Below are 23765 nucleotides of genomic sequence, written 5' to 3'. Positions count from 1 at the left end.
CATTAGAGTATTAGACCGTTAGATTAGGGTTAGAGGGGGAAGTTGACATACTTATAAGTGTTAGCAGACATTAAGCAGACAGTCTAATAATACTCTAATGACTGGTGGTTGACATGTGGTTGCAAAGTTATAGTCAACAGAATGTCTAAAGGGGACCATCAAAACAAAGTGTTACCTTTTTAAAATATTTTTCAATTAAAATTTTTGTTTCTTTTTTAATTTTGCCTATGATCTTTACTTAATATCCCAATGATTTTTGGCATAAAAGAAAATTCTATTTTAATCATTTTAAAATAATAATTTTGATCATTTTGACCCATACAATGTATTCTTGGCTATTGCTACAAATATACCCGTGCTACTTATGATTGGTTTTGTGGTCCAGGGTCACATTTATGGGACAGTTGAAACGAGAATGGAACATAAAGGTAGAGAGGCTGTCATACTTTCTGTATAGACGCATACTTAACATTAAAGGAGTGCTACCGCCAGACCCGGAGATCGGCTGAATGGATTCGAAAACGGTAAAACTCAACTGTTTAACTCTAGGGGAGTTGGAAAATGAACCTATTTTAAAAAATAGTGGAGTGTTCTTTTAAAAATATATTAGACATGCATACAAATTGTGGGGAATGTTTTGTCATTATATGGGGTAAGTTGTCACAATCTGCCAGTTAAACAACCAATTATAGGAAAATTTACTCCGTAAAACGGTTATGCGAGTTATGAAAAACAACAGTTATTCATTAAACAGCAGAAATGTTAAAATATAATATACAAAAATATAAAACCATTGTTTTGGCCAACAGAAATTGTAATTAATATATGTACAGCTTATAAAACACATGACAACTTTTTTACTCAACAAATATTTAAAATATATAATATTGCATTTTTAGTTTGGAGGACACAATTCACAAACAGTTTTTAACTACAGTAGTTTATACAGTACGACTTTGATTTTAACTACAACACGAAGCCACTCCTAGAAAAACAAGCATTTGTGCAATTGATCTGAGACATTCAATCAATCAATCAATCAATCAAGGAATGTCATAAATGCATGAAAACAGATGTCCTAGCCCCCATCCGTCCAGCACTTTCTAACACGTGTGACATGTTGAATTGATTAAAGATGCTAATTTAAAGGACATGTTTACTGCTAAACAGAAGGGTGTACATTTGCTCCGGACAAATTTAATCTGTCATGAGAGAAACTAAACACCATGCAGACACAACAAACCCTCAGGCTTTATGCACGCACTGACTATCACAGCAGGTTTAGACTGACTTTTTTTCCTGTTATAAACCCCTGACATTAACAAGCATCTGTTTTGTCAGTTGGCTAATATTATACTGTCACCTGACTTCTTGTTGGGACGTGAAGTTTCGATTTGACCGGTTTGAACGATTCAGTAGTGCTAATCACATGTGAGTTGTTGCAGGTTTGACAAGCGGTTTTGTTTCTACATACAGTCTGACCTCAGGGCACATGGGGTTGGAGCTTCGCTTGAGTCATGAGCTTTTTGTACATTGTACGAATAATAACTCAACTGCCCATCAATCACAAGAGGAACAAGACAAAGACTTCCTAGAAGTGACTTATGCAGACAGTCTAGAAGATCTGGAATTAGATTACAAGAATTAGATGATTTGAAAAAAGTACAATTGCATCACAGCACTAAAAGGTGGAGAAGTCAGCTGTCTCCACTGTGAAACTGCGGATGTCTGTGTTAGACTAGACGATGTAGGGTTTCTCTTCCTTTGTTACAGTCTAGGTACAAAATGTTCTCTGAAAGTGAGAAAAGCTCAGCTTTTTTTCCTCAAGACCTTCTTACATTTCTTGCTACAATCCTTGGTACTCATTTTGAATGTAAATTAAGCTCTAAAATATCTTCACTCCATGCTGACATCTTTAAATGTCCTTGCTTTTAGATGTTGATGACACAGATATCTATCTTATTTTGGTCCTGTTAGTGTTTTTTTTTTGTTTTTTTTTGATGTCATCAGTCACCTCTATTTGCATTCCCATGGCGCCGGCAGCCAGACAGTCAAAAATAGTATCAGTGGTGGTTTATTAAACACTGTCCAACTTCCTAAAGCAAGATACACCATAAATATTTGCAAGTGGATTTGCACCTGTACTGCTTGTCTTTTTGAGTGAAATAATGAGATAAAGGAAAAGTTCTTCAGAGGTCCAAGTAAAGCACAAAGGCAATTAAAATGGTCGTATCATGAGGAATTGCATTTTTCTTAATCTTTTGAGATGCGTTCAATGTACATATGAAAATATACTACCTTTCAGAAGTTCGGGGTCGGCACAATCATTTTATGTTTTAGTAGTAAGTCTTTTAAACTTACCAAGGTAAGGTACAGTAAAAACAGTAATATTGTGAAATGTTACTACAGTACAATTAAAATAACTGTTTTGTAAATTAATATATTTTAAAATGTAATTTTTTTTCTATGATGGCAAAGCTGAATTTTCTGCGTCCATGTCACATGATCCTTCAGAAATTTTTATTAAACTTACCAAGGTAAGGTACAGTAAAAACAGTAATATTGTGAAATGTTACTACAGTACAATTTAAAATAACTGTTTTGTAAATTAATATATTTTAAAATGTAATTTTTTTTCTATGATGGCAAAGCTGAATTTTCTGCGTCCGTGTCACATGATCCTTCAGAAATTTTTTAAATGCTAATTTGTTTTAAATGTTTAAAATTACTGTGCAATTTGACTGTGCAAAGTGAGTGCAATTTTGAAAAGATATAAAATTGTGTCTGTTTGACCTTATATTTAAATTATTGTTGCGAGTAGATTTGTTCAAGACTAAAGTCTAGAATACTTAGATTTTAACCGCATCCTATTTCAGTGTCAGTCACAGGGATTGGCTCATCATGACAAAACTCCTGAAATTAAATGATGAATCGCTGCCAAAATCATAACTGGTGGAGAAAACTGTGTGTCAAACTGTGCTCAATCGTTTAGAATAATCATTAAACTAATAGCTCATCCAAAAATGCAAATTCTGTCCTAATTTACTCATCCTCATGTTGTTTCAAACTTGAATGCCTTTCCAATATAGCTTATATAGCTCTGATCAAAGCTGTGCTCTGGGATCCTGCGCTGCCTTAGCTATTCTCTTACATATCAGTTTTTATCAGATAAGCATGTAAAGTTAGGTCAATTCTTTGCATTGAGACCGAGAAAACCAAGGGGCTTGTTTTTTGGAGGAGAAAACGTACCCTGTTTTTTTTTTTTTTTTCATTTATGGCTCGAATGCAAAGCAGCCAATAAACCACAGACTACGTCATCTGTTTTGTTGAGTGTACATGACAGGCTTTGGCTCTTCAGCTTTGAGTTTATATGTTTTTCACGTTTTTGGCTTTGTTCTTCTTAACCTGCTCGTACAATTTGATTGGCCTTCCACACGTCCTACACCAGTTACATGATAGCTTCATGGATTCTGCCAAAACTTACAAGAGTAGGAGGAGCTTTGTTTGTGTAGGAACGCACCACAGTCAGTGGTCAAAGGAGTTAGTCTGTCTGTGTTAAAGAGGAGAATGAAATATAAACAGATCTTGTGTATCCAATACTTGGTTTCTCTTATTGACTTGGATTAAAAGGGGAGGGGCTAGATTAAGATGACTGTCAGATTGTCAGATTTATAATTATTGACATCTTTGGCACAAAGGATAGAACTTATTTGCACATACCTGATCATAATGCACCCGAAAGTCGCTTATTCATGTCAAGCTTTATCGTTGAATTAAATAGGATTATCTGAGATATGTAAACATAAGAAACAACTCATTTCTCATATCTTTCTACATTAACTGTGTATTTGTACACTTTGTTCTCTGGAATATCGTAAAATCAGCAGTGCTGTAAAAACGTTAATCAAAAGCATGCATACTGTTGTCTTCCCACCCAACATTTAAGGACTGATTTGAATCACTCATCAGGCATTCTTCTTGGCTCGGCTTCTCTTATAAACCTTGACTTTTATACTCAACCATATGACATCACCGTTAGTTATCTGGTTGTTTTTCTTCAATAGATTTCGTTAAGGGTTTGAGACGCCGCTGGTGTCGATGTAAACAAAGTAGTCGTCATGGTTTTGTTTGGATTGTAATGATGGTTTCACTCAACAGGTGACTTACCTCAGCATCTACAGGTGATGATCAACATTCTTCGCTCTGAAGACCGCATCAAATTGGTGAGAGAACACACGTTGTCAATTACTAACATTTTGGCAGTAAGTTATATGCAGTCAGGCTGAATGGGTTTCGTTGTCAAAGTGTTGCCTGAAGACTGTTTTCTTTTCTATTAAGACATGTTAAAATGTCATACCTGCTGTTTCAGAAGGTTCCATGATGAAATCTATATTAATACTAGTGTCAGTCACCTATGACGTGCATGCAGCTGGATTTATTTTCAAAAAGAACATTCTGTCACTATTCACTAAACCTCATGACATTCCAATCCCAACACAACAAAAGAATTTTGAAGCATCGATGACGTGGTGGCAAAAACATAATAAAAGTGGTTCAGTATGACTCATAGGCTAAATTCCAAGACTAAGAGACACATTTTTTATTATTATTATATACTTAAAATTTTCCCTTCTGGTATAGCTCTCAAATATGACATCAATCACGTTTGACCACAAAAACCAGTGACATTCGGTGTCAAATGGCATTGAGCGTCATTCTTGGAAGTCCATTTTTAAGTCCATTTGAGCACCGGTGGGATCATCGGTTATCAAAAATGTCAAATTTTAGTCTGTTCCTCACACAAAGCAATGACTTTATGACTTTAGAATAGTGGTTCTCAAACCAGGGGCCCGGGGCCATCTGGAGGGCATCGCCAAACTTCCAAGGTTGCCCAAATAAGTAAATAAAAATATTTAAATTTAGTAACATTAACACAATTGTAATTAAGATCCTAAAACACTAAAAACAAAGTTGTACATCATCAAACTGACATTATTTGAGTATATATATATATATATCCACTGCTTCTGAAGAGTTAATATATAGTGCACAATGTTTGACGAGCTTGACAGACGCATGGAAAAAAGTTGTGTGAAGATTCTTCAAAATGCTCCTGTTGTCTTACATAGAGAGAAAGATGACATGAGGGTGAGTGAATAATGACCGAATTTGACATTTTCAGGTAATCTATTCTACAGTTCAGTATGTTAATATGTTTAATAAATTGTGCTTTTGCATGTATATGTGTTTATGTGGGCCCTGGTTTTACACAAACCAAACTTGTGTCAATCAACTGTAATCCGCAGGCGGTGCGGTTAGAGAGCGCGTGGTCAGACCGTGTGCGGTACATGGTGGTAGTCTACACAAATGGCCGTCAAGACACTGAGGAAAACATCTTACTGGGCATGGACTTCAGCAACAAAGACAGGTGACTTAAAAATCAAATACAGTTTTATCATCAAAAAGACAAGTTTAAGAGTTTGTTACCTCCCGCAGGGACATTACATTGTCAAATAAGGGAGTTTTTCTTTCATTTACAGTAAGAACTGCTCTATTGGGATGGTGCTGCCACTGTGGAGTGACACCAAGATTCATTTAGATGGTGATGGGTGAGTACTGCCCCCTCTGGGAATGGAGAGGAAATGCTGCTGCTGGTCTGATGACACTTCAAATTTTGATGCACTGATGTAGATAGCGTGGATTATAAACCGTGCTGAATTCATTTTTCAGAAAATGAAGCCAATGACAATATTAACAAGTATTTCTTATTTTTTATTGTTATTTAGAGAGGTTGTAGTTCTATTGTAATGACGTATGATGATGGCCTTATTTAACCTCTCTTCTCATGTCTCCAGGGGCTTCAGTGTGACTACTGCCGGGCACACACACATCTTCAAGCCAGTGTCAGTCCAGGCCATGTGGTGAGAAAATAGCATCAATAAATAATGAACTAGAGCAATTTAAACTCACATTTTAGACATTTCAGTTTGTAGTGGAAATGCTGATATATAGAATGATTTGTGTTCATGTTCTATATTGGGTCTTCTTGGGTCACTTTTTTCTAGTTTTACTTGTTAAATCTGTTTTTAAATGATTGATGTGATAATTTAAGTGATTAGCCTAAAGCTTCCAAACAACTTCAGACAATCACTCAGAACTGCTATTTTAACAGTATTTCATGCGATGATAAATCCTACAGTCATCTCTCCCAATTAGGTGACAAGTTAATTAGTTTTTTCCAACAAGAGCCTTTGTCTACTTGGCTGGGTGAATTTGTGCTCTTGTTTGTTACTGGGGTAAAAAAAAAAAACAGTTCCTCAGGGGGCTGAAGATGATGTGAGTGGACTGTTTTTCAGATGTTCACAGGTGCTTTGGGAGTTTGACGTCCTTAAATATAATAGAGCTCCACACTGCCATCTGGTGACACTTTCAAAAAAGTACTGTGGCTGTACCATGGTACAGTGAATATCAGATCACCAGATGGTATTTGATATAAACCATGTTTAAAGTGACGCCATAACCACATATTATGGTATTTATATGGAACTCCAACATGCTGTCCAGAAAGGTATTTTTGGTATGTACTGCTTAGTGGACAAACAGTTATGATTATCGAATTCAATGCATTTTTGAATCAACTGAGATTAAAGTTTTCTTTCACCAATGTCAGTTTACTTCACTCAGTTTGAGATATAGTTTGATCCGTTTTAAGATCACATCATGATAATTTAAACTCACCCATATTTAAACAACCTTTAACCTGCTTTTCCTTTAGGTCAGCACTGCAGATTTTACACAAGGCATGTGAGGTGTCACGAAGGTACAACTATTTCCCCGGTGGCATGGCACTCACATGGATGGGGTACTATGAGAGCTGTATCAGCTCAGAACAGAGCTGCATCAACGAGTGGAACGCCATGCTGGACCTGGAAACATTGCGACCCGACTCTCCTGCAGTCTTTGTTAACAAGTGAGTGCAAACCCTGAAAGCCCAGAGTCCTTGGCACTTGTGAAACCCACCAGCAGATTTAAATTAACATTTTGAATAGTTTTTTGGAAGGGATTTTTTTTCTTTTGTGACCATGCACTGAGACCATGCGTAAAAGTCAGACATATTTGTTAAATGTTGTCACAGTTTAATCTAATATTTGATCTGTTTAATAATCAGTGGTCATCTGCATCTTTTTTTCGGGCTTTTTTTGTATGTTTTCTCATACATGCTTTTTATATTTTTTGTTTATATATTTTTTCTTTTTTATTTGGAAAAAAGAATGGAAGAGCTATGATGAAACCGAATACATGTTTTATCTGTTTATTGTATAAATGTAATTTTGACTTTATGAATTATGATAATAATAAAAAAGATAATAATAAAAAAGTAAGTAAATAAAATTGTTCCCTTCACCTTAAAATGATGCTCTTTCTTAAACCCTTGATTTAGGTTGTGTTACGTTTCTGTTCCTCAGGCCAACAGAGAGGGAAAGAACAGAATGTTTAATCAAAGCTAAACTCAGGAGTATCATGATGTGCCAGGACCTTGAAAATGTCACGTCCAAAGAGGTCAGTATGAAGCGCAGAGAGGTCATAAAAAGTGTTATCAACACACAGTTACACACTGACATACTGTGTGACGTCACAACAGACCCTCCTCCTCAAAATCTGATCATAAGTGGTCACAGGAGCCACAGGACCCTGCAGTGTGTCTCGGCTGACCTCTTGTGATCAGATTGTCTGAGATGGATCTTAAAGGAACACGCCATTATTTTTGAAAATAGGCTAATTTTCCAACTCCCCTGAACTATACTCTCATTCCGGCGTAATAATCAAGGAACTTTGTTGCCGTACCATGGGTGCAGCAGGCGCAATGATATTACGCAGCGCTTGAAAATAGTCCCCAGCTAGGTAACTTCCAATAAGCCTATTTTCAGGCGCTGCGTAATATCATTGCGCAGTTCCTAGCGCAGATTAAGGTGCTGAGATTAAGTCAATAATGATGTGTGTTTTTCTTTAGATTCGTAATGAGCTAGAGCAACAGATGAACTGCAACCTGAAAGAGTACAAAGAGTTCATTGATAATGAGATGCTGCTTATTCTTGGGCAGATGGACAAAGCCACGCTCATCTTTGACCACCTCTATCTGGTTAGTGCTGCTTTTATCACACCTGCCAATTCCCATTGTTTCCCCCCCTCTTTTTATTGCCTTTCCCCTAGGTCATCCTACCCCAAAATAAATAAATAATTTATCCAAAAGATACAAATATGACAAATTACATCAGTTAAATAAGTACAAATAAAATACAAATTAAAATGGGGGAAAAGTTTGTCAAGGAAATTTAATTGGTTTAATGTAAAAAGCTTGTTAGTTCTATAGCAGGGCAGATAGTTTTTGTCAGATATGGGGCACTAGATGCCAATTTCCCTAAAAGCCAGTGATTTGCATTGTTTATCTTTTAGGGTTCTGAATGGAATGCTTCAAATCTAGAGGAGCTTCAGGAAACTGGGTGAGTGAGTTTTACCCCTACCTTTACTGACATCCACAGCTTGTTTTCTTCCCATGCTGTTGTTTCTCTCAAGATACTGCTTCTTTAAATGGGGTAATGTTAGGTAAAGGTGAAAGTTTAAGGTGAGTGTGTATCGTATCACCTCTTAAAGGGCAGCATTTTCTCCTGTTTCAGATAAAGTTCAGAGTAAATCCATCAAAGCTGTTTCTTTTACAGCAAGAAACAGGGTGTATTTTAGTACCTGATGTAAGGAATAAGAATAAACTTGCATGCATATGGTTTTCTATTGTTGTCCAGATGTAATTTATGCGATCTCTAAATGCATTGCTGTTTTAGGGTGGGCTACATCTTAAATGTTACGAGGGAAATAGATAACTTTTTCCCAGGAACATTTTGCTATCATAATGTCCGAGTGTATGACAACGAGACCACAGACTTACTCGCTCACTGGAACGAGACCTACAACTTCATTGTCAAAGCAAAGTAAGGCTCTATTTTAGATTTTTCTCTCTAAATATAAGCAACATACTTGACTCTTTCAATGTGACTTTTTATACCCTCATGTTCTGTACTCTGCAGAAAGAATCAGTCCAAATGTTTGGTTCACTGTAAGATGGGCGTAAGCCGCTCGGCCTCTACGGTAATAGCATATGCCATGAAAGAGTACGGCTGGTCTCTGGAAAAAGCGTACAACTTCGTCAAACAGAAGCGCAGTATCACCCGTCCCAATGCTAGCTTCATGAGACAGCTGGCGGAGTATGAGGGTATACTGGATGCCAGGTACAAGAGAAATTTCCTATATTATTGTAGTTTGGTATGTGTATTTCTAGTTAAAGGTTCACCCACAAAACTAAAATTCTGTCATCATTTACTCATACACGTTTCTACGGTGTAAAAATATGTTTTATTTTCATACAATGAAACTCAGTAGGGTCCAATGTTGGACCCTATTTGAATTTCAGTTTTGTGAACTTTCCCTTTAATCATTTTTTAACCCTTTCTATACTTTTTCCCTTCAGTAAGCAGCGTCATAACCGTCTGTGGCATCCTGATTCAGATTGCGATCACCCTGATTGCCAGCAAGCAGCTTCCCCTTGCTGTGTGAACTCTGAGACTGTGGATCATGTCACCCCAGACCCCACAAACCCCAGGGTCACCGTATGCTGTGAGCCTACCGCCCACTCCTCTCCAATTAGCTTAGATCTGGACCCCAGCCACCCGCAAAACTACCAGTACTACTTCCGTCGCCTGTCAGACTCAGCCCTCGACAGTGAAACTTCCACGCCGATCCATGCACCGCCTCTGGTGGATGTAGATCGTGTCTACATCGAGGTTGCAGATGTGGAGCAAGATGCGCTTCTTGATGATGAAACCTTTGAGGGGCGTGAAGGCCTTCCTTTACCACACTTCGGTGTCCCAGGAGAGGGCACAGCTGCTCAGACCTGTTCTCGAGGGGCGGAGCCTCTGGAGGAGCTACGTCTACGGTTGGAGTTCAGCACGGTGGAAGAAGAGGATGAGGATGAGGCTCAGAAAGAGCAAGCTGAAATGGAGGCATTAACAGAGGGAGTGAAGAGAGGAGATGGGAATGACAGAGGACGGCAAGATAGTGAGGAGTTGTCGAATGAAACGGGGATTGATCTCGCAAGCCTGAACCATCTGTGCAACGAGAACTCAAACAACAACAACCACCTCAGAACGCAACAAAATCTCACTGTGAGTATCTCACATGATTCTATCACGGCACCACTACATATTATTTCTGTTACATTGTTTTTTCTTGTCTTTTCTTGTTCAGGAAAGTGCCCATCTGAAGCAGCATGCTAAGCCGAGGCTTGCTCCTGGTTCGTCATTCGCTTCCAAGCCCACCCAGACTGCTGTGTTGGAGGCTAACAGACGAGGCCTTGCCCCTTTACCCCTCAGCAGTGTGCCCAGTATCTCAATTCAGACACCACCCTGTGCCAACTTGTCCGTCACAGCCAAGAATGGCAAACTTGCCTCAGATCCGTGCCTTGATGCCAATGCAATGTCCTTAGGGCATAAAGATAAGCCAGAAAGCAAATCTCTTGACCAGGAAACTGATAACCGGACACTACTGTTTGAAGCCAAAGGGGAAGGAGATTCTGAACAGAAAGAGATTGATGCACAGGGTTCCTCTGCTCTACTCAGGAACGAAAGAGAGATAAAGGGTTTGGAGAAGGCAGAGGCGTCTTGTTCTCCACAACAACAAGAGACTCTGGTACAGCTGCAACGCTCCGGCCTTGTTCGCCGCCGAAAAGAGCGCTTGGAAAAACTTTCCGGTCTCTTTCAGGAGCGTGCACGTGCAAATGAGCAACGGGGAACTGGTTCAATCAAATCCAAGGATGCAATGAACAATTCCACTGATTCAACCGGCCCTCTCAACAGGCCCATTGGAACACGGGCAGATTTCACTACCGAAGTGGCGGTGCCACTGACGAACGAGGCCTTGTTAGCGGTCCTCGGCTCGGGTGGTTTGACGCCAGTCTCGTCCCCGCATGGCTCCACGCTCACCCGCAGCTCCAGCAGCGACAGCCTCCGCAGCGTCCGTGGCAAACCGGGCCTTGTGCGTCAACGTACGCAAGAAATCGAAGCCCGGATGCGACTTGCAGGACTTACTGTACCTTCTCGACTGAAGCGCTCCAACTCACTCGCCAAACTGGGCAGCCTAACCTTCTCGTCTGAAGACTTGTGCTCGGTGTGCTCCTCTGATGCAGGGACCCTTCTCATGCTCTCTTTGTCCCCAGAACCCGAGCATTCACTCAGCCCGGAATGGGCCAGACCTGGGCCCTCTTCCACCTCCTCAACCTCCACAAACATGGAGGCCTTCAACCAAGCTGAAGCAGGACCTGAAGAGTCCAAGAGCTGACAGCAGGTGATTCAGCTTCACCTGTAGTTCTGCAACAATGTTACTCTGAGATATTTATACTTATATATTTTTTAAACATTTCAGCCACTTGGGAACATCGGCCATTCACAGAAGAGTGAATGTGAGTGGAAGAGTGTCTTCTACAAAAGAATCGCTTTCTGTTATGAATATAAACATAATATTCAATGAATCCAAAATCTTCTGGACAGGCTTTCGTTGCATGGAACCCAAATGGATGTGTATTGCACTGACTGATGAACAGTTCATGAGGTTTTCACTTCACTTCCTCTCTGCTGTCCTGAAGCAAAATAAGCACTCGGCATCCCAGAGGCCATTACTTGAAAGCATCAAAATAGACCATTGTGTAATTTTTCCATCAGCCCACCCATTTATCACACCATGAATCACCTTATTTGTGGCCCTGTTTGAGTCACAGATTCTTTCGGACATGGTCACACATTTGAAAAGGGTTTTCAAATCATACACCCTGCTCTGTTCTCGCTTCCTGGCTGGACGGTAAAAGGAAATGGACTCTTTGCAGTGATTAGGAAAGTTCTTTGAGTGCTGATTGACTTTTTTATCATTCACAGAGCACTGATGATTCACTCACAGGTTTCAAACTAATACCTCATACCAATACAGTACTGTTCATAAGCCAGGCAGATAACGAAACAGGGTGACTGGCAGCACTTCAGTGTTTGCACACAGCGCAGACTGTGTGGAGACTCATTGGGAAAGAGGAGATCTGTTTGGGATTCTTCTTTCGGATACTTGATGAGGGTGATGAAAGACAATCATTTTGAAGGATAAAGAAAATCAGAGGCGACTTCAAGCTGCTGTTCTCCTTCCGCTGAAACGTTCATACATGCAGTTGCTATTCTTATGAATGTGACTGTCCATGTTGCTGTCAAAATAGCAGTAGGACTTTTGGGTAATGTTTGGGTCACTATTACTGTAACAGTCTCTAGCACATACATGTACTTGTAAAGATTTGATATCAACGGGAGCTCCTCCACTGTAGTTTCTCTAGCAGAGCAGCTGCTCCATGTTTCCAAATGTGATACAAATCAGTCATTTACCCAGTTAAGGAACGACTGTTATTTGTTACATGTCTCCTGTTCTAACGCGTTGTCCTGTTTGTACTTGCTGTCAGTTTTCCATAATGAAATCAAAGTAAGGTAGATTGGCCTTTTGAACCAAATCTATACAGAAGTAGAACTGAAGAATGCTCTGAAACAAGATAATACAACACAAGTCAAAGATATGTCATGGTTTCAACAGCTGTTCACCTCTGAGTGTGTGTATCTCTATGGGAAAATCTCATGAAAGCATGTCCAGGTTACATTTTGCCCCAAAATCAAACGAGAAATATAAGAAATTATATTTTGTATTTAGGAACTGAAATTATATTTTTATTATCATTACCATTTTAAAAATGTTTTACTTGTATTTTTTTAAAATTCCCGTCAATCACAATGATGATTCCCTTTAGATTCTGATTAATGCAGTGTTATAAAAATACTGTAGTACAATAATACAAATGTTTTTAAATTGGTATAAAATAAAAGCCATACAACAAAATTTCGAATTTATAAATAAATCAATAATATATAATTTTTCAATATAGTAAAAAGAAGTGACGTTATTTAAATTGAAAAACAAGTGGGGAAAAAAAGGAATCATTTTAAGCAAAATATTATTTCTTAATTTTGATTTTATCGATTTTATTTGATATTCGGGTTGAAAAATGTCCCAGACATGTTCTTGACAGTGAGATTTTCCTTTGTGTGTTTGTTTCTTTGACACTTGCCATACCAGTTTATGTGATCACAAAAGCTTTGATAAATGCATCAATCCAGCTGTTTCATGACATTTGTTCATGTCCAAGTGTCAGTAGACCTTTATTTACCAATCAGTTGGCCAATTAAAGCTTGAGTTGAAGTACTTGAGGTTTATTATGCAGCATACTTTTCCAATATTTTTTTTTTATGGATTTTGTACACGTATCTATGCTACCACATTGAGTTTGAACAACGGAAATGTGAAGTTTGTGAGTGTGTGCGAGTGAGCGTTGCCTTGCACAGCGGCTATACCATTACTGTGAACTATTTTGAACACAAAACCCTTTCAGAGAACGTGTGTGCACTTTAATGTTAAAAACATGAGCAGGCTCATAGTATACACACGGTCTCCACCTCTATATACACACACACACACACACACACACAGCAATACACCGTATTTAAATATGTTTGTTGGTCATATAACAGAATTTCTGGGAGTTCATGGTACTTGCATCTGAAAGGCAACTTGGATCAGTTCCCCTATCCTACAGTAGATGGTTGCCTGAATGATTTTGGTTGATTGAATGAGTATCAACACTATTTAATCTTCCTTCTGGGCCCTGAGTATAAAAACTGAGAGGATAAATAAGCCAGAAAGCTGTTTAGTGTCATGAACAGTTACTTGCAGCCTTCATAAATGTGCCCCAAACCCTCCTCCTCTCGCCGAAGTCTTTGTCATTTTGTGTCTGATGCCATATTGAGGTCAAACCTGAGTCAGAGATTACAGATTAAATGTTATTGGTTGCCTGCATTGTCTTGTGTCATCAACATCAAGTGCCTTACCCAGAAGCACTAGAGGCAGTGTTCTGTGGTGACTCCCATTTGATAATGTTGCCAGTTAAGGCAGAGGCCATTGGGTTACATGGGCACATTTTAAAACTGGCAGACATTTTCTTGTTCTACACTCCTAAATTGTATTGTTGTATTAGAGAAAATAGAAACGTATCATTGATACTTGGCATTATTTCCTTTTAATTAACGAGGAAGACATTGCAAACTCATGAAAGCTGTTAGAGTTGCCAAGTTTTAGAGGGTTTTTTTTTTCCAAAGGAGCGAGGAAAGATTTTATGCTATTCAAGTATGAAGTGATAACCAAAGTTTTGCATTGAGAATCAATATTAAAATCGCTGTAGATTCAAGCTATTTGCTTGGGAGAGATTGTGATAGTGGCTTTTTTTTTTTTCAGAATGTTACACTGGTCTGCTCCCAAATCATCCATTGACTTTCCTCTAGTTGGATATTGAGCCTCTTTTTCGTGAATTAGCAATGCTGTTAAATTGCGAGGCTCACAAAATAGGGAGTGCTCGATCCTCATTCTGTCACCATTGTTATCGCTATTAAGTATGCAGTAATTTTGTCCTTTGTACTGCAGATTTGCTGTAGTTTCAATGCATATTGCACTTTGTACATTTTGTTGAGATGATGTACTGTATGTGTTTATTATGGGAATAAACGTTTTCTTTCAATCTTTGTTTTTCTTGTCATGTTTGCTACATTTACTGGCAAAGTACTTTAAAGTACTCGGTTTTGATTGGTTAAGGGCTTTTTGGTATAGTATTCTGACATCATAGGGTGCCATCTGTGCTCTGTCAGTATATTCTGGCATGGCTGTGCAGTTATGCAACTACAGGCTAAACCTCCCTGCACACGTGACGTCAGAGGTTTTACTGCAGGCTTTGAGGCTGTAGGAAAGACGGTGATTTAATGAGCATCTGATCTACTCAGATTAATATCGGTCATTGCATTTCATTTTCTTGTTAACAGAGATAAAATATAGCTGGTTCTTCATGACTTTTTTTTTTTTTTTTGTTAAGGAAAAAAACCTGGGGGCAGAAATAAAGTTGTGATAGTGAACAGATTGGTGAGGAAGCAGAAAATACACATTTGTTGTCATTTATGATCTGAGGATAGAGATGCATCATTTTGATTGTATTTTGTCTTCCATAGTTATTGACACAGAAAGTAAGTGATGCAGTGGACTTAAAGTATTTTTACACTTTTGTCACATGTAAAAATATCTGAATGTCATTTCATTAGATATTTTATGCAAACAAATATTGATTTAGATGTTTTTCACTAACATTTTTGGACACAGAAAGTGTTCAAGCTCAAGTTCACGTTTATTTATAACAAAAAGTGTTGTACCAAAGTGCTGTGCAATTGAAAACAGCTTCTGGCAAGATAAAAATAAAAACATGCAGATAAGCCATAAACAACTGAAAACCCCCATATGTAACTCGGGCAACACCATAGGCTAAAGAGAATAAATGAGTCTTCAATCTAGATTTAAATGTGTCCAATGTGGGGGAGGATCTCACACCAACTGGAAGTGCATTCCACAGCCTAGGAGCCACAACTGCAAAAGCAGCACTTGAACTTGAACACAGAAAGTCCCTAAATGCTATAATATATTAATAATTGTTGTGTTGTAATATATCTGTTGTTTTATCAATTTAAACTGAACAAATTTTTTTTATATGTTTTGATTAAAATATGTTTGTAAAAAAAAACATTTTAATATGTTGATTTGGCACTTAAGAAATATTATTAATATTTTTGCAGAAATTAAATATTAATATTAAAATATTTTTAGGAGTATTTGATTAATAGAACATTCAAAAGAACATAATTTGATATAGAAATCTTTTGGAACATTATAAATGTCTTCACTGTCAATTTTGTCCAATTTAATGCATCCTTGCTGAATAAAAGTATTAATTTCTTCAAACAGTTCTTACTGACTTCATACTATATTTATGTGTGTGTATGTGTATTATATGTATTATTTAAAAATAAAAATAAAAATTTTTTTAACAATAATTGCCACTTGGTTTGACATTTTGTTATATAATGCAGTGTCATTCTTACATTTTAAGTGGTTTAAGTGCCCAAATACTTTCTACGGTCTGTAAAATACCTTATTAGTCACCTGGTTCTTCCACAGCAGCCTGCAATTCTAATTCTGTGTGGCCTGTTTTCTCTCTTCGACCTCAGTGTCTGGTGAACTGTGTGCTGAAGTCATTTCTCCTTTATTATTATCTGAGAGAGAATGAGAGCGTCCTGTTATGATCGTTGCCATAGCGACCAGGCGCATAACACAGAGATTTATAAGGCTTTGTTCCTTTGTTTTTGCAGCTTCTTTTCAGGCAAACTTTTAGTCAGTATCTCTACAGGATCTCTACTACCCCCTAACTTGTGAATCATATCAGGAAACTTTCACTAAACTTTGACCGTGGAGACTGGTACACGGCTGTAATACTGATAGGGTGGTACCATACTGATACCATGCTCTCCTCACTTCCTGTATCTCTGTTACCATGACTATCAGTGTCTCAGTCTACACAAGAGCTCCAGTGTTGTAGTTATCTTTATGGTTATTGCTGTTTTGAGAGAAGCAAAGAGCCCCAAGACAGTCTCACTACTACTTTGTATCATTGCACCCTTGGTGGAATGAGCGTTGGTTTTCATCAGCTCAAAAAATAAAAAAAATAAAAAATAAAGTCCCAGAGCAATTTAAAACCTTTGCTTTGACAAAAAGTATTCTGAAGGCCTTAGGACTGGGACAGATGTGTTATTATTAATACTATTAAGTCAGATGTTTTATTAGGCACAGTTCACCAGAAAATGAAAAATTTGTCGTCATTTACTCAGCCTCATTTTGTTTCAAACCTGTCTTTGTTTTTCGTGGAAAATAAAATGAATGAAATGGATGTTCATGTTGACACTTTCCATATCGAGGGTTGTCAAACTCCAAAAATTACAAACACCTATTAAAACTATTTAAATTCTATTTAAGTCATATGATCTTGTGTGAGAAATGGACCCAAACTAAAGTTATTCTCTGAAAGTCTTTGACATGGCTGTCAAATCTCATTCATGACATATGTCAATGTTAAAAGACACACAAACTTCAATGACATCAAAAAATAAAGGTTCCAAAAGGGCGTTTCTACAGCGATGCCATAGTCAAGTCAAGTCGCCTTTATTTATATAGCGCTTTATACAATACAGATTGTGTCAAAGCAACTTTACAGTGTTAAACAGGAAAAACATGTGCTGATAATGCAAGAGGACAATAGAAAACAGTTTATCAATTAAAGTCAGTTCATTGTTGATTCAGTGATGTCATTGTCCAGCTCAGTTTAGTTCTCTTCCAATAGTGTCTGTACAGTAAAGTCAACAATGTTGCCAGAAATTGTGTCCCCAACTAAGCAAGCCAAAGGCGACAGTGGCAAGGAACCAAAACTCCATCGGTGACAGAAATGGAGAAGTGTCCCCAACTAAGCAAGCCAGAGGCGACAGCGGCAAGGAACCAAAACTCCATCGGTGACAGAAATGGAGAAAAAAAACCTTGGGAGAAACCAGGCTCAGTCGGGGGGCCAGTTCTTCTCTGGTCAGACGAAGCCAGCATGGTGTGGTTTAATTCCAGGCTGCAACGCACATCAGATTGATCAGAGGACTCTTCTGGTTCTCGTGGTCTCGTGCCGATGGCCGACGAGGTCTTGGTGACCTAATTAATGCAGCCTAACAATCCTTTAATGGATTTTAATTATAGAAAAATTATTGTGTGTTATGTGTATGCCAGGTTAAAGAGATGTGTGTTTAATCTAGATTTAAACTGACAGAGTGTGCCTGCCTCCCAAACAATGCTAGGTAGATTTTGCCAGAGTTTGGGCGCTAAATAGTAAAAGGATCTGCTGCCTGCAGTTGATTTTGATATTCTAGGTATTTTCAATTGGCCAGTGTTTTGAGATCGCAAAGAACTATAATGCGATAACAGCTCACTCAGGTACTGAGAAGCTAAACCATTTAGAGCTTTATAAGTAATTAGCAAGATTTTAAAATGTATACAATGTTTAATAGGGAGCCAGTGCAGTGTTGAGAGAACCGGGCTAATATGGTCATACTTCCTGGATCTAGTAAGAACTCTAGCTGCTGCATTTTGGACCAGCTGGAGTTTGTTTATTAAGTGCGCAGAGCAACCACCCAATAAAGCATTACAATAATCTAACCTTGAGGTCATGAACGTGTGAATTAACATTTCTGCATTTGACATTGAGAGCACAGGTCATAATTTAGATATATTTTTAAGATGAAAAAATGTGGTTTTACAAATGCTAGAAATATTACTTTCAAAGGAAAGGTTGCTATCTAATAGCACTCCAAGGTTCCTAACTGATGACGAAGAATTGACAGCACAGCCATCAAGTGTTAGACAGTGTTCTAGATTATTACATGTAGAGGTTTTTGGTCTGATAATTAACACCTCTGTTTTTTCAGAATTTAGCAGTAGGAAATTACAAGTCATCCAGTTTTTCAAATCAGCTATGCACTCTGTTAGTTTTGCGAATTGGTATGTTTCATCGGGCCGCAAAGAAATATAGAGCTGAGTATAATCAGCATAACAGTGAAAGCAAACACCATGTTTCCTGATGTTACCTCCCAAGGATAGCATGTAAAGCGTGAAAAGCAATGGTCCTAGTACTGAGCCTAGTGGTACTCCATACTGCACTTGTGAACAATATGATACTTCTTCATTCACTGCTACGAATTGATGACGGTCAGATACAGTAAGCATGATTTAAATCATGTCAATGCAATTACACTAATGCCAACATACTGTAATTTTCTAGTCTATTCAAAAGAATGTTGTGGTCGATAGTGTCGAATGCAGCGGTAAGATCCAGTAGCACTAATAGAGAGATACAACCACGATCGGATGATAAGAGCAGGTCATGTGTAACTCCGATGAGAGCAGCCTCTGTACTATGATATGGTCTAAATCCTGACTGGAAATCCTCACAAATACCACTATTCTCTAAGAAAGAACATAGTTGTGAGGAGACTACCTTTTCTAGTATCTAGTATATTCCAGTTCTAGTATCTACCAAAGATAGAAGAACCATTTTTGGTTCCTCAAAGAACCACTCTTAAAATAAAGGTGGGTTTTCACAACAAGGCCATTGAAGAACCTTTTTTTTTATGTAAAGAAACTTGGAAAAGTTCCATGGATGTTAAAGGTTGTTCATGGAACCATCAATGCCAATAAAGAACCTTTATTTTTAACAGTGAATTCTTAAGAACCATTTTTTCTTAATGTGAGGAACATTTAAAAAATCTAAAAAATCTTTTGTGAAATGGAAAGGTTTAATAAATGTTGAAGGTTCGTCATGTAACCATAAATGCCAAGAAAGAGTGTGGCATGAACAATGACTCTCATAAAGTCATTTTATGATGTTTTTTTCTCATTTTTGGACTCCCTGGTCTCCATCCACTTTTATGGTATGGGAAATAGCAGTGTAAATATTCTGCTAAACATCTCCTTTTGTGTTCTTCAGTAAAACAGATCATACAAGATGAACAAATGAAGGCAAAAATTTAATTTTTGGGTGTACTATCCTTTAAACATCTAATTGCTGAATCTGAAAGTTGTTGTGCTTATACAGGGAGAGGACTAACTTACTGCATTAGGCGTTCTTCAGTGCTAAGGAGATCATACAAGATGAACAAACGAAGGCAAAAATTAAATTTTTGGGTGAACTGTCCTTTAAACGTCTAATTGCCTAATGCAGTAAGTTGTTGTGCTTCTATACAGGGAGAGGACTAACTTACTGCATTAGGCAAATGTGACTGTGACGTCACAAGAGAGTAATAAAAGCCCATTTGCCAGCAGAACTCAGCCAGTACATCCATCCATTCAACAAAGAGTGGTCTTGTCCTGGAGTTACGGTGCAGTCACAGGAGTATTGGTGAGTATCCACTTCTTTACTTGAGACAAATTGTTACCTTAGAAGTTGATTCCATGGTGTGCCGTCCACTGAGTAGGACCCACGATTGCTCAGATTTGGATTTAAACACTTGTTGTTCGATACAAAGAACTTTCTGAGACAGTGGAGAGATGTATCATATAGTTGTTGTTCATGTTATTTGGTTACTGCATACATGGGAGAGGCAGTGAGCCACAAGGAAATCAAGTGACTTGCCTTAAGTGTCAGGGTGACGGATGCAGCACAATGGCGCTGTTGTGGAGGTTTAGGATGGGATGGTCTTGCATGGGGAATCCTGTCGGTGTCCACACACACTTTGCAGAGAATTGTCAATTTGTGAGGAACTGTTAAAAGTCTGATAAATGATTAATGCTACTATTCCATTTAACAATAACTGTATGATATGTAAACCAGAGATCTTAAAAAGATTTGTTTAAAAAAAAAAAAGGGTTTAATATTGAGCTATGAGACAATGTAATATGAGCAAATGAATCGTCTATTCTAGTCTGTCCCAGGACAGGATTGAAAATGTCACTGTGTAGCCATGTTTCAACTTTGCTGAACTCTATCATATGACATGGAAGCCTCCAGTTCTGCGTGTGAGTTCCTGTAAATGTGTTAGTGCAGGCTGTCAAAGCAGATGAGCAGGAAACACATTGTCACTTTAGAGACTTATATTTTTTATGTGTTTTCTACATTTGCTGAAGTAGAGGCCTTCTGCATTACTTCTGTATGCATATATTCTACATATTACATTGAGACTGATTCAAAATTCTAGCTGCACTTAAAATTTAAACAGATATTTCTCAGAAAGTGACATATGTATGCCATGGCGTGTGTTCTAATGAATCATAAAAGAACAGGGTGCTTAAGTTAGTAACAGTATTTAATAGATTCAATAGTTTTATGAAATGCAAGATACATTCTTAAAATAAAAGATTAATTTTATTTTTTAAATGTTTTGCTGTTGTTTCACTTCTCACAAATGCAAATTTGTAACATATATTTTTTATATTTAGAATTTTTTACAGAGAAAATAAGCCTGTTACTGTAACCATTTTTCTTTCTTTCTTTCTTTCTTTCTTTCTTTCTTTCTTTCTTTACAGCCCTAAAACATTTTACATACACAACTGTTCAAAAGTTTGAAAAAAGTTTTTGAAAGTCTCTTATGCTCACCAAGTCTGCATTTATATGATCAAAAATACATTAAAATTTTAAAATAAGTTTAAAATAACTTATTTCTGCTTTAAAACATTTTAAAACTGGTAATTTTTTTAAACAGTTGTGCTGCGTAATATTTTTGGAGAAACCTTTTTTTTTCAGGATTCATTGATGAATAGAAAGTTCAAAAGAACGGCATTTATTCGAAACAAAAATTGTTTGTAACAATATAAATGTCTTTGTTGTCACTTTCGTTTTATTGTGTCCTTGCTAAAAAAAAGTATCAGTGTCTTTCAAATATATATCAAATGGCTGTGAAATCACAAACTTCAACCAAATTCTGAGACAAAATATCACTAATAGTATTTGGCCCTAACAAAGGCAGAATTATTAGTTAATGACATGAACTAGCAATAATTAATGCAGTAATCATGACAGAAAAATACAGTTTCTCCTCTATGTTCACACTGCTTTTGGGTTAGAGAGAGAAGGCATTGACAGATGAGAAGAGGATTTTTTTTTCTTTTTTGGTAGACGTGCAGACAGGAAATAGAGAGTGCGAAGGAAAGATTTCATCAGTGGCTTTCATGAGCCCAAATGCCCTTCAAATAATTTCAATTTCAATTTCAATTTCAAGTTTATTTGTACAGCGCTTTTCACGATACAAATCATTGCAAAGCAACTTTACAGCAAATTAAGTTTCTACAATATTTAGTGGTAGTTTATCAGTGGTGACTGTCAGTTAATGTACATTTGGCAGAAATGTACGGAAAAATCAATTTAAGACGTAATCAAACAGACGATGAACACTATTAACAGCAATTATTATATGATGCAATCAAACTTATAGCAAAATGTGGTAGTTCTGTATGTTGTTTCAGGGTTGGCATCATCTGAGGTCCTCTGAGATGTTGGCATCATCTCTTCTCAGGTGTTCTGGATCCAGACTGAAACTTGTGTGCAAAAACAGAGAAACAAATAGAGACATAATTAGCGTAGCTGCTGTTCCAACCAAGCAAAATTGATTTGTTTAACCCAAACTAAAGAATAATAATGTGCATTTGATAAGATATAACTGCAGTGCAAGATTATGAGATGCAAAATCTAGATTGTCTTTAATCTAGATTTAAACAGAGAAAGTGTATCTGAACCCCGAACGTTATCAGGAAGGCTAGAGCCAAAAGCAAAAAAGCTCTACCTCCTTTAGTGGACTTTGCTATCCTAGGTACTACCAAAAGTCCAGAGTTTTGCGACCTTAGGGAGCGTGATGGATTGTAGCGTGGTAGAAGACTAGTTAGGTACGCAGGAGCTAAACCATTAAGGGCCTTGTAGGTAAGTAATAATATTTTGTAACTGATACGGAACTTAATAGGTAGCCAGTGCAGAGACTGTAAAATTGGGGTAATATGATCATATTTTCTTGACCTGGTAAGGACTCTAGCCGCTGCATTTTGGACCACCTGTAGCTTGTTTATTGAAGATGCAGGACAACCACCTAGCAGTGCATTACAATAGTCCAGTCTAGAGGTCATGAATGCATGAACTAGCTTTTCTGCATCAGAAACAGGTAACATATTTCGTAACTTGGCAATGTTTCTAAGATGGAAGAATGCTGTTTTTGTAACATGGGAAATATGATTTTCAAAAGACAAGTTGCTATCTAATATAACACCCAGATTTTTGACTGTAGAGGAAGTAACCGTACATCCGTCTAGTTGCAAATTGTAATCCACGAGATTCTGTGTACTGTCTTTTGGTCCAATAAGTAATATCTCTGTCTTATCAGAGTTTAATAGGAGAAAATTATTGGTCATCCAATCTTTTAAATTTTTAACACATTCTGTTAGCTTAGATAATTTAGAAGTTTCATCTGGTCTTGTTGAGATATATAGTTGAGTATCATCAGCATAACAGTGGAAACTAATTCCGTATTTTCTAATAATATTACCAAGGGGCAACATGTATATCGAAAATAGCAGAGGACCTAGGACAGATCCTTGTGGCACTCCATATTTTACTGGTGATAATTGAGATGACTCCCCATTTAAATGAACAAAATGGTAGCGATCGGACAGGTAGGATCTAAACCATCTTAAAGCCTGCCCTAATGTGTGACAGAACACGAGATTGTAGATTCTGTGAAGACTATGATTGACAGTGCTTCAGAGATCTCCTGCAAAATCTTGTGACTCTAATTCCTGGTGTTCTTGCTGACGGTACAGTTCATGTAACGAGACAAGAATGAACAGTCGATGGCTGCTCAGATATGCTGTAGTCACAAGACACTGAGGAAAGAAACACTGTTCCCACCGAAGTCGAGGTTCAAATAAAACACATTGCTGCTGTTTCATTTGGTTATAGTTTTGTAGATGTGTTTTGTGTATTTTATTACTTAAAAAATGTGATCCGATTTGTGAATAAATCAATCTTTTGCACTGATTTTCGATGTGATTCATAAACTACACTGAATGATTCATTTGTGAATTTTACTGATCCATAGCTGTAACATCTAACTGATTCAGTGATCCAGTTGGAGCAAGTCTCTTTAACAAGAGAAATATTATCTTTTTTTTTTTCTCAAAGCAATAAAAAGATCTTCAAAGCTTAA

General features: G+C 37.5%; 1 protein-coding gene across 1 annotated transcript; it reads left to right on the top strand.

Moving 5' to 3' along the window:
* Nucleotides 1-4161: 4161 nt before the first annotated feature.
* LOC107741222 (protein phosphatase Slingshot homolog 1-like) lies at nucleotides 4162-12802 on the top strand. The gene is made up of 12 exons (XM_016553894.1): nucleotides 4162-4223; nucleotides 5307-5428; nucleotides 5541-5609; nucleotides 5856-5921; nucleotides 6776-6970; nucleotides 7467-7560; nucleotides 8012-8140; nucleotides 8455-8501; nucleotides 8838-8984; nucleotides 9081-9281; nucleotides 9521-10214; nucleotides 10297-12802. The coding sequence occupies exons 1-12, from the start codon at nucleotides 4185-4187 to the stop codon at nucleotides 11383-11385; spliced, it is 2892 nt and encodes a 963-aa protein (XP_016409380.1). The 5' UTR covers nucleotides 4162-4184; the 3' UTR covers nucleotides 11386-12802.
* Nucleotides 12803-23765: the final 10963 nt, after the last annotated feature.

The sequence above is a fragment of the Sinocyclocheilus rhinocerous genome, unplaced genomic scaffold, assembly GCF_001515625.1.
Source record: "Sinocyclocheilus rhinocerous isolate Xijiao unplaced genomic scaffold, SAMN03320098_v1.1 scaffold615, whole genome shotgun sequence".
In the NCBI taxonomy this organism is placed as follows: domain Eukaryota; kingdom Metazoa; phylum Chordata; class Actinopteri; order Cypriniformes; family Cyprinidae; genus Sinocyclocheilus; species Sinocyclocheilus rhinocerous.
This window is presented reverse-complemented; position numbering and strand designations above follow the sequence as displayed.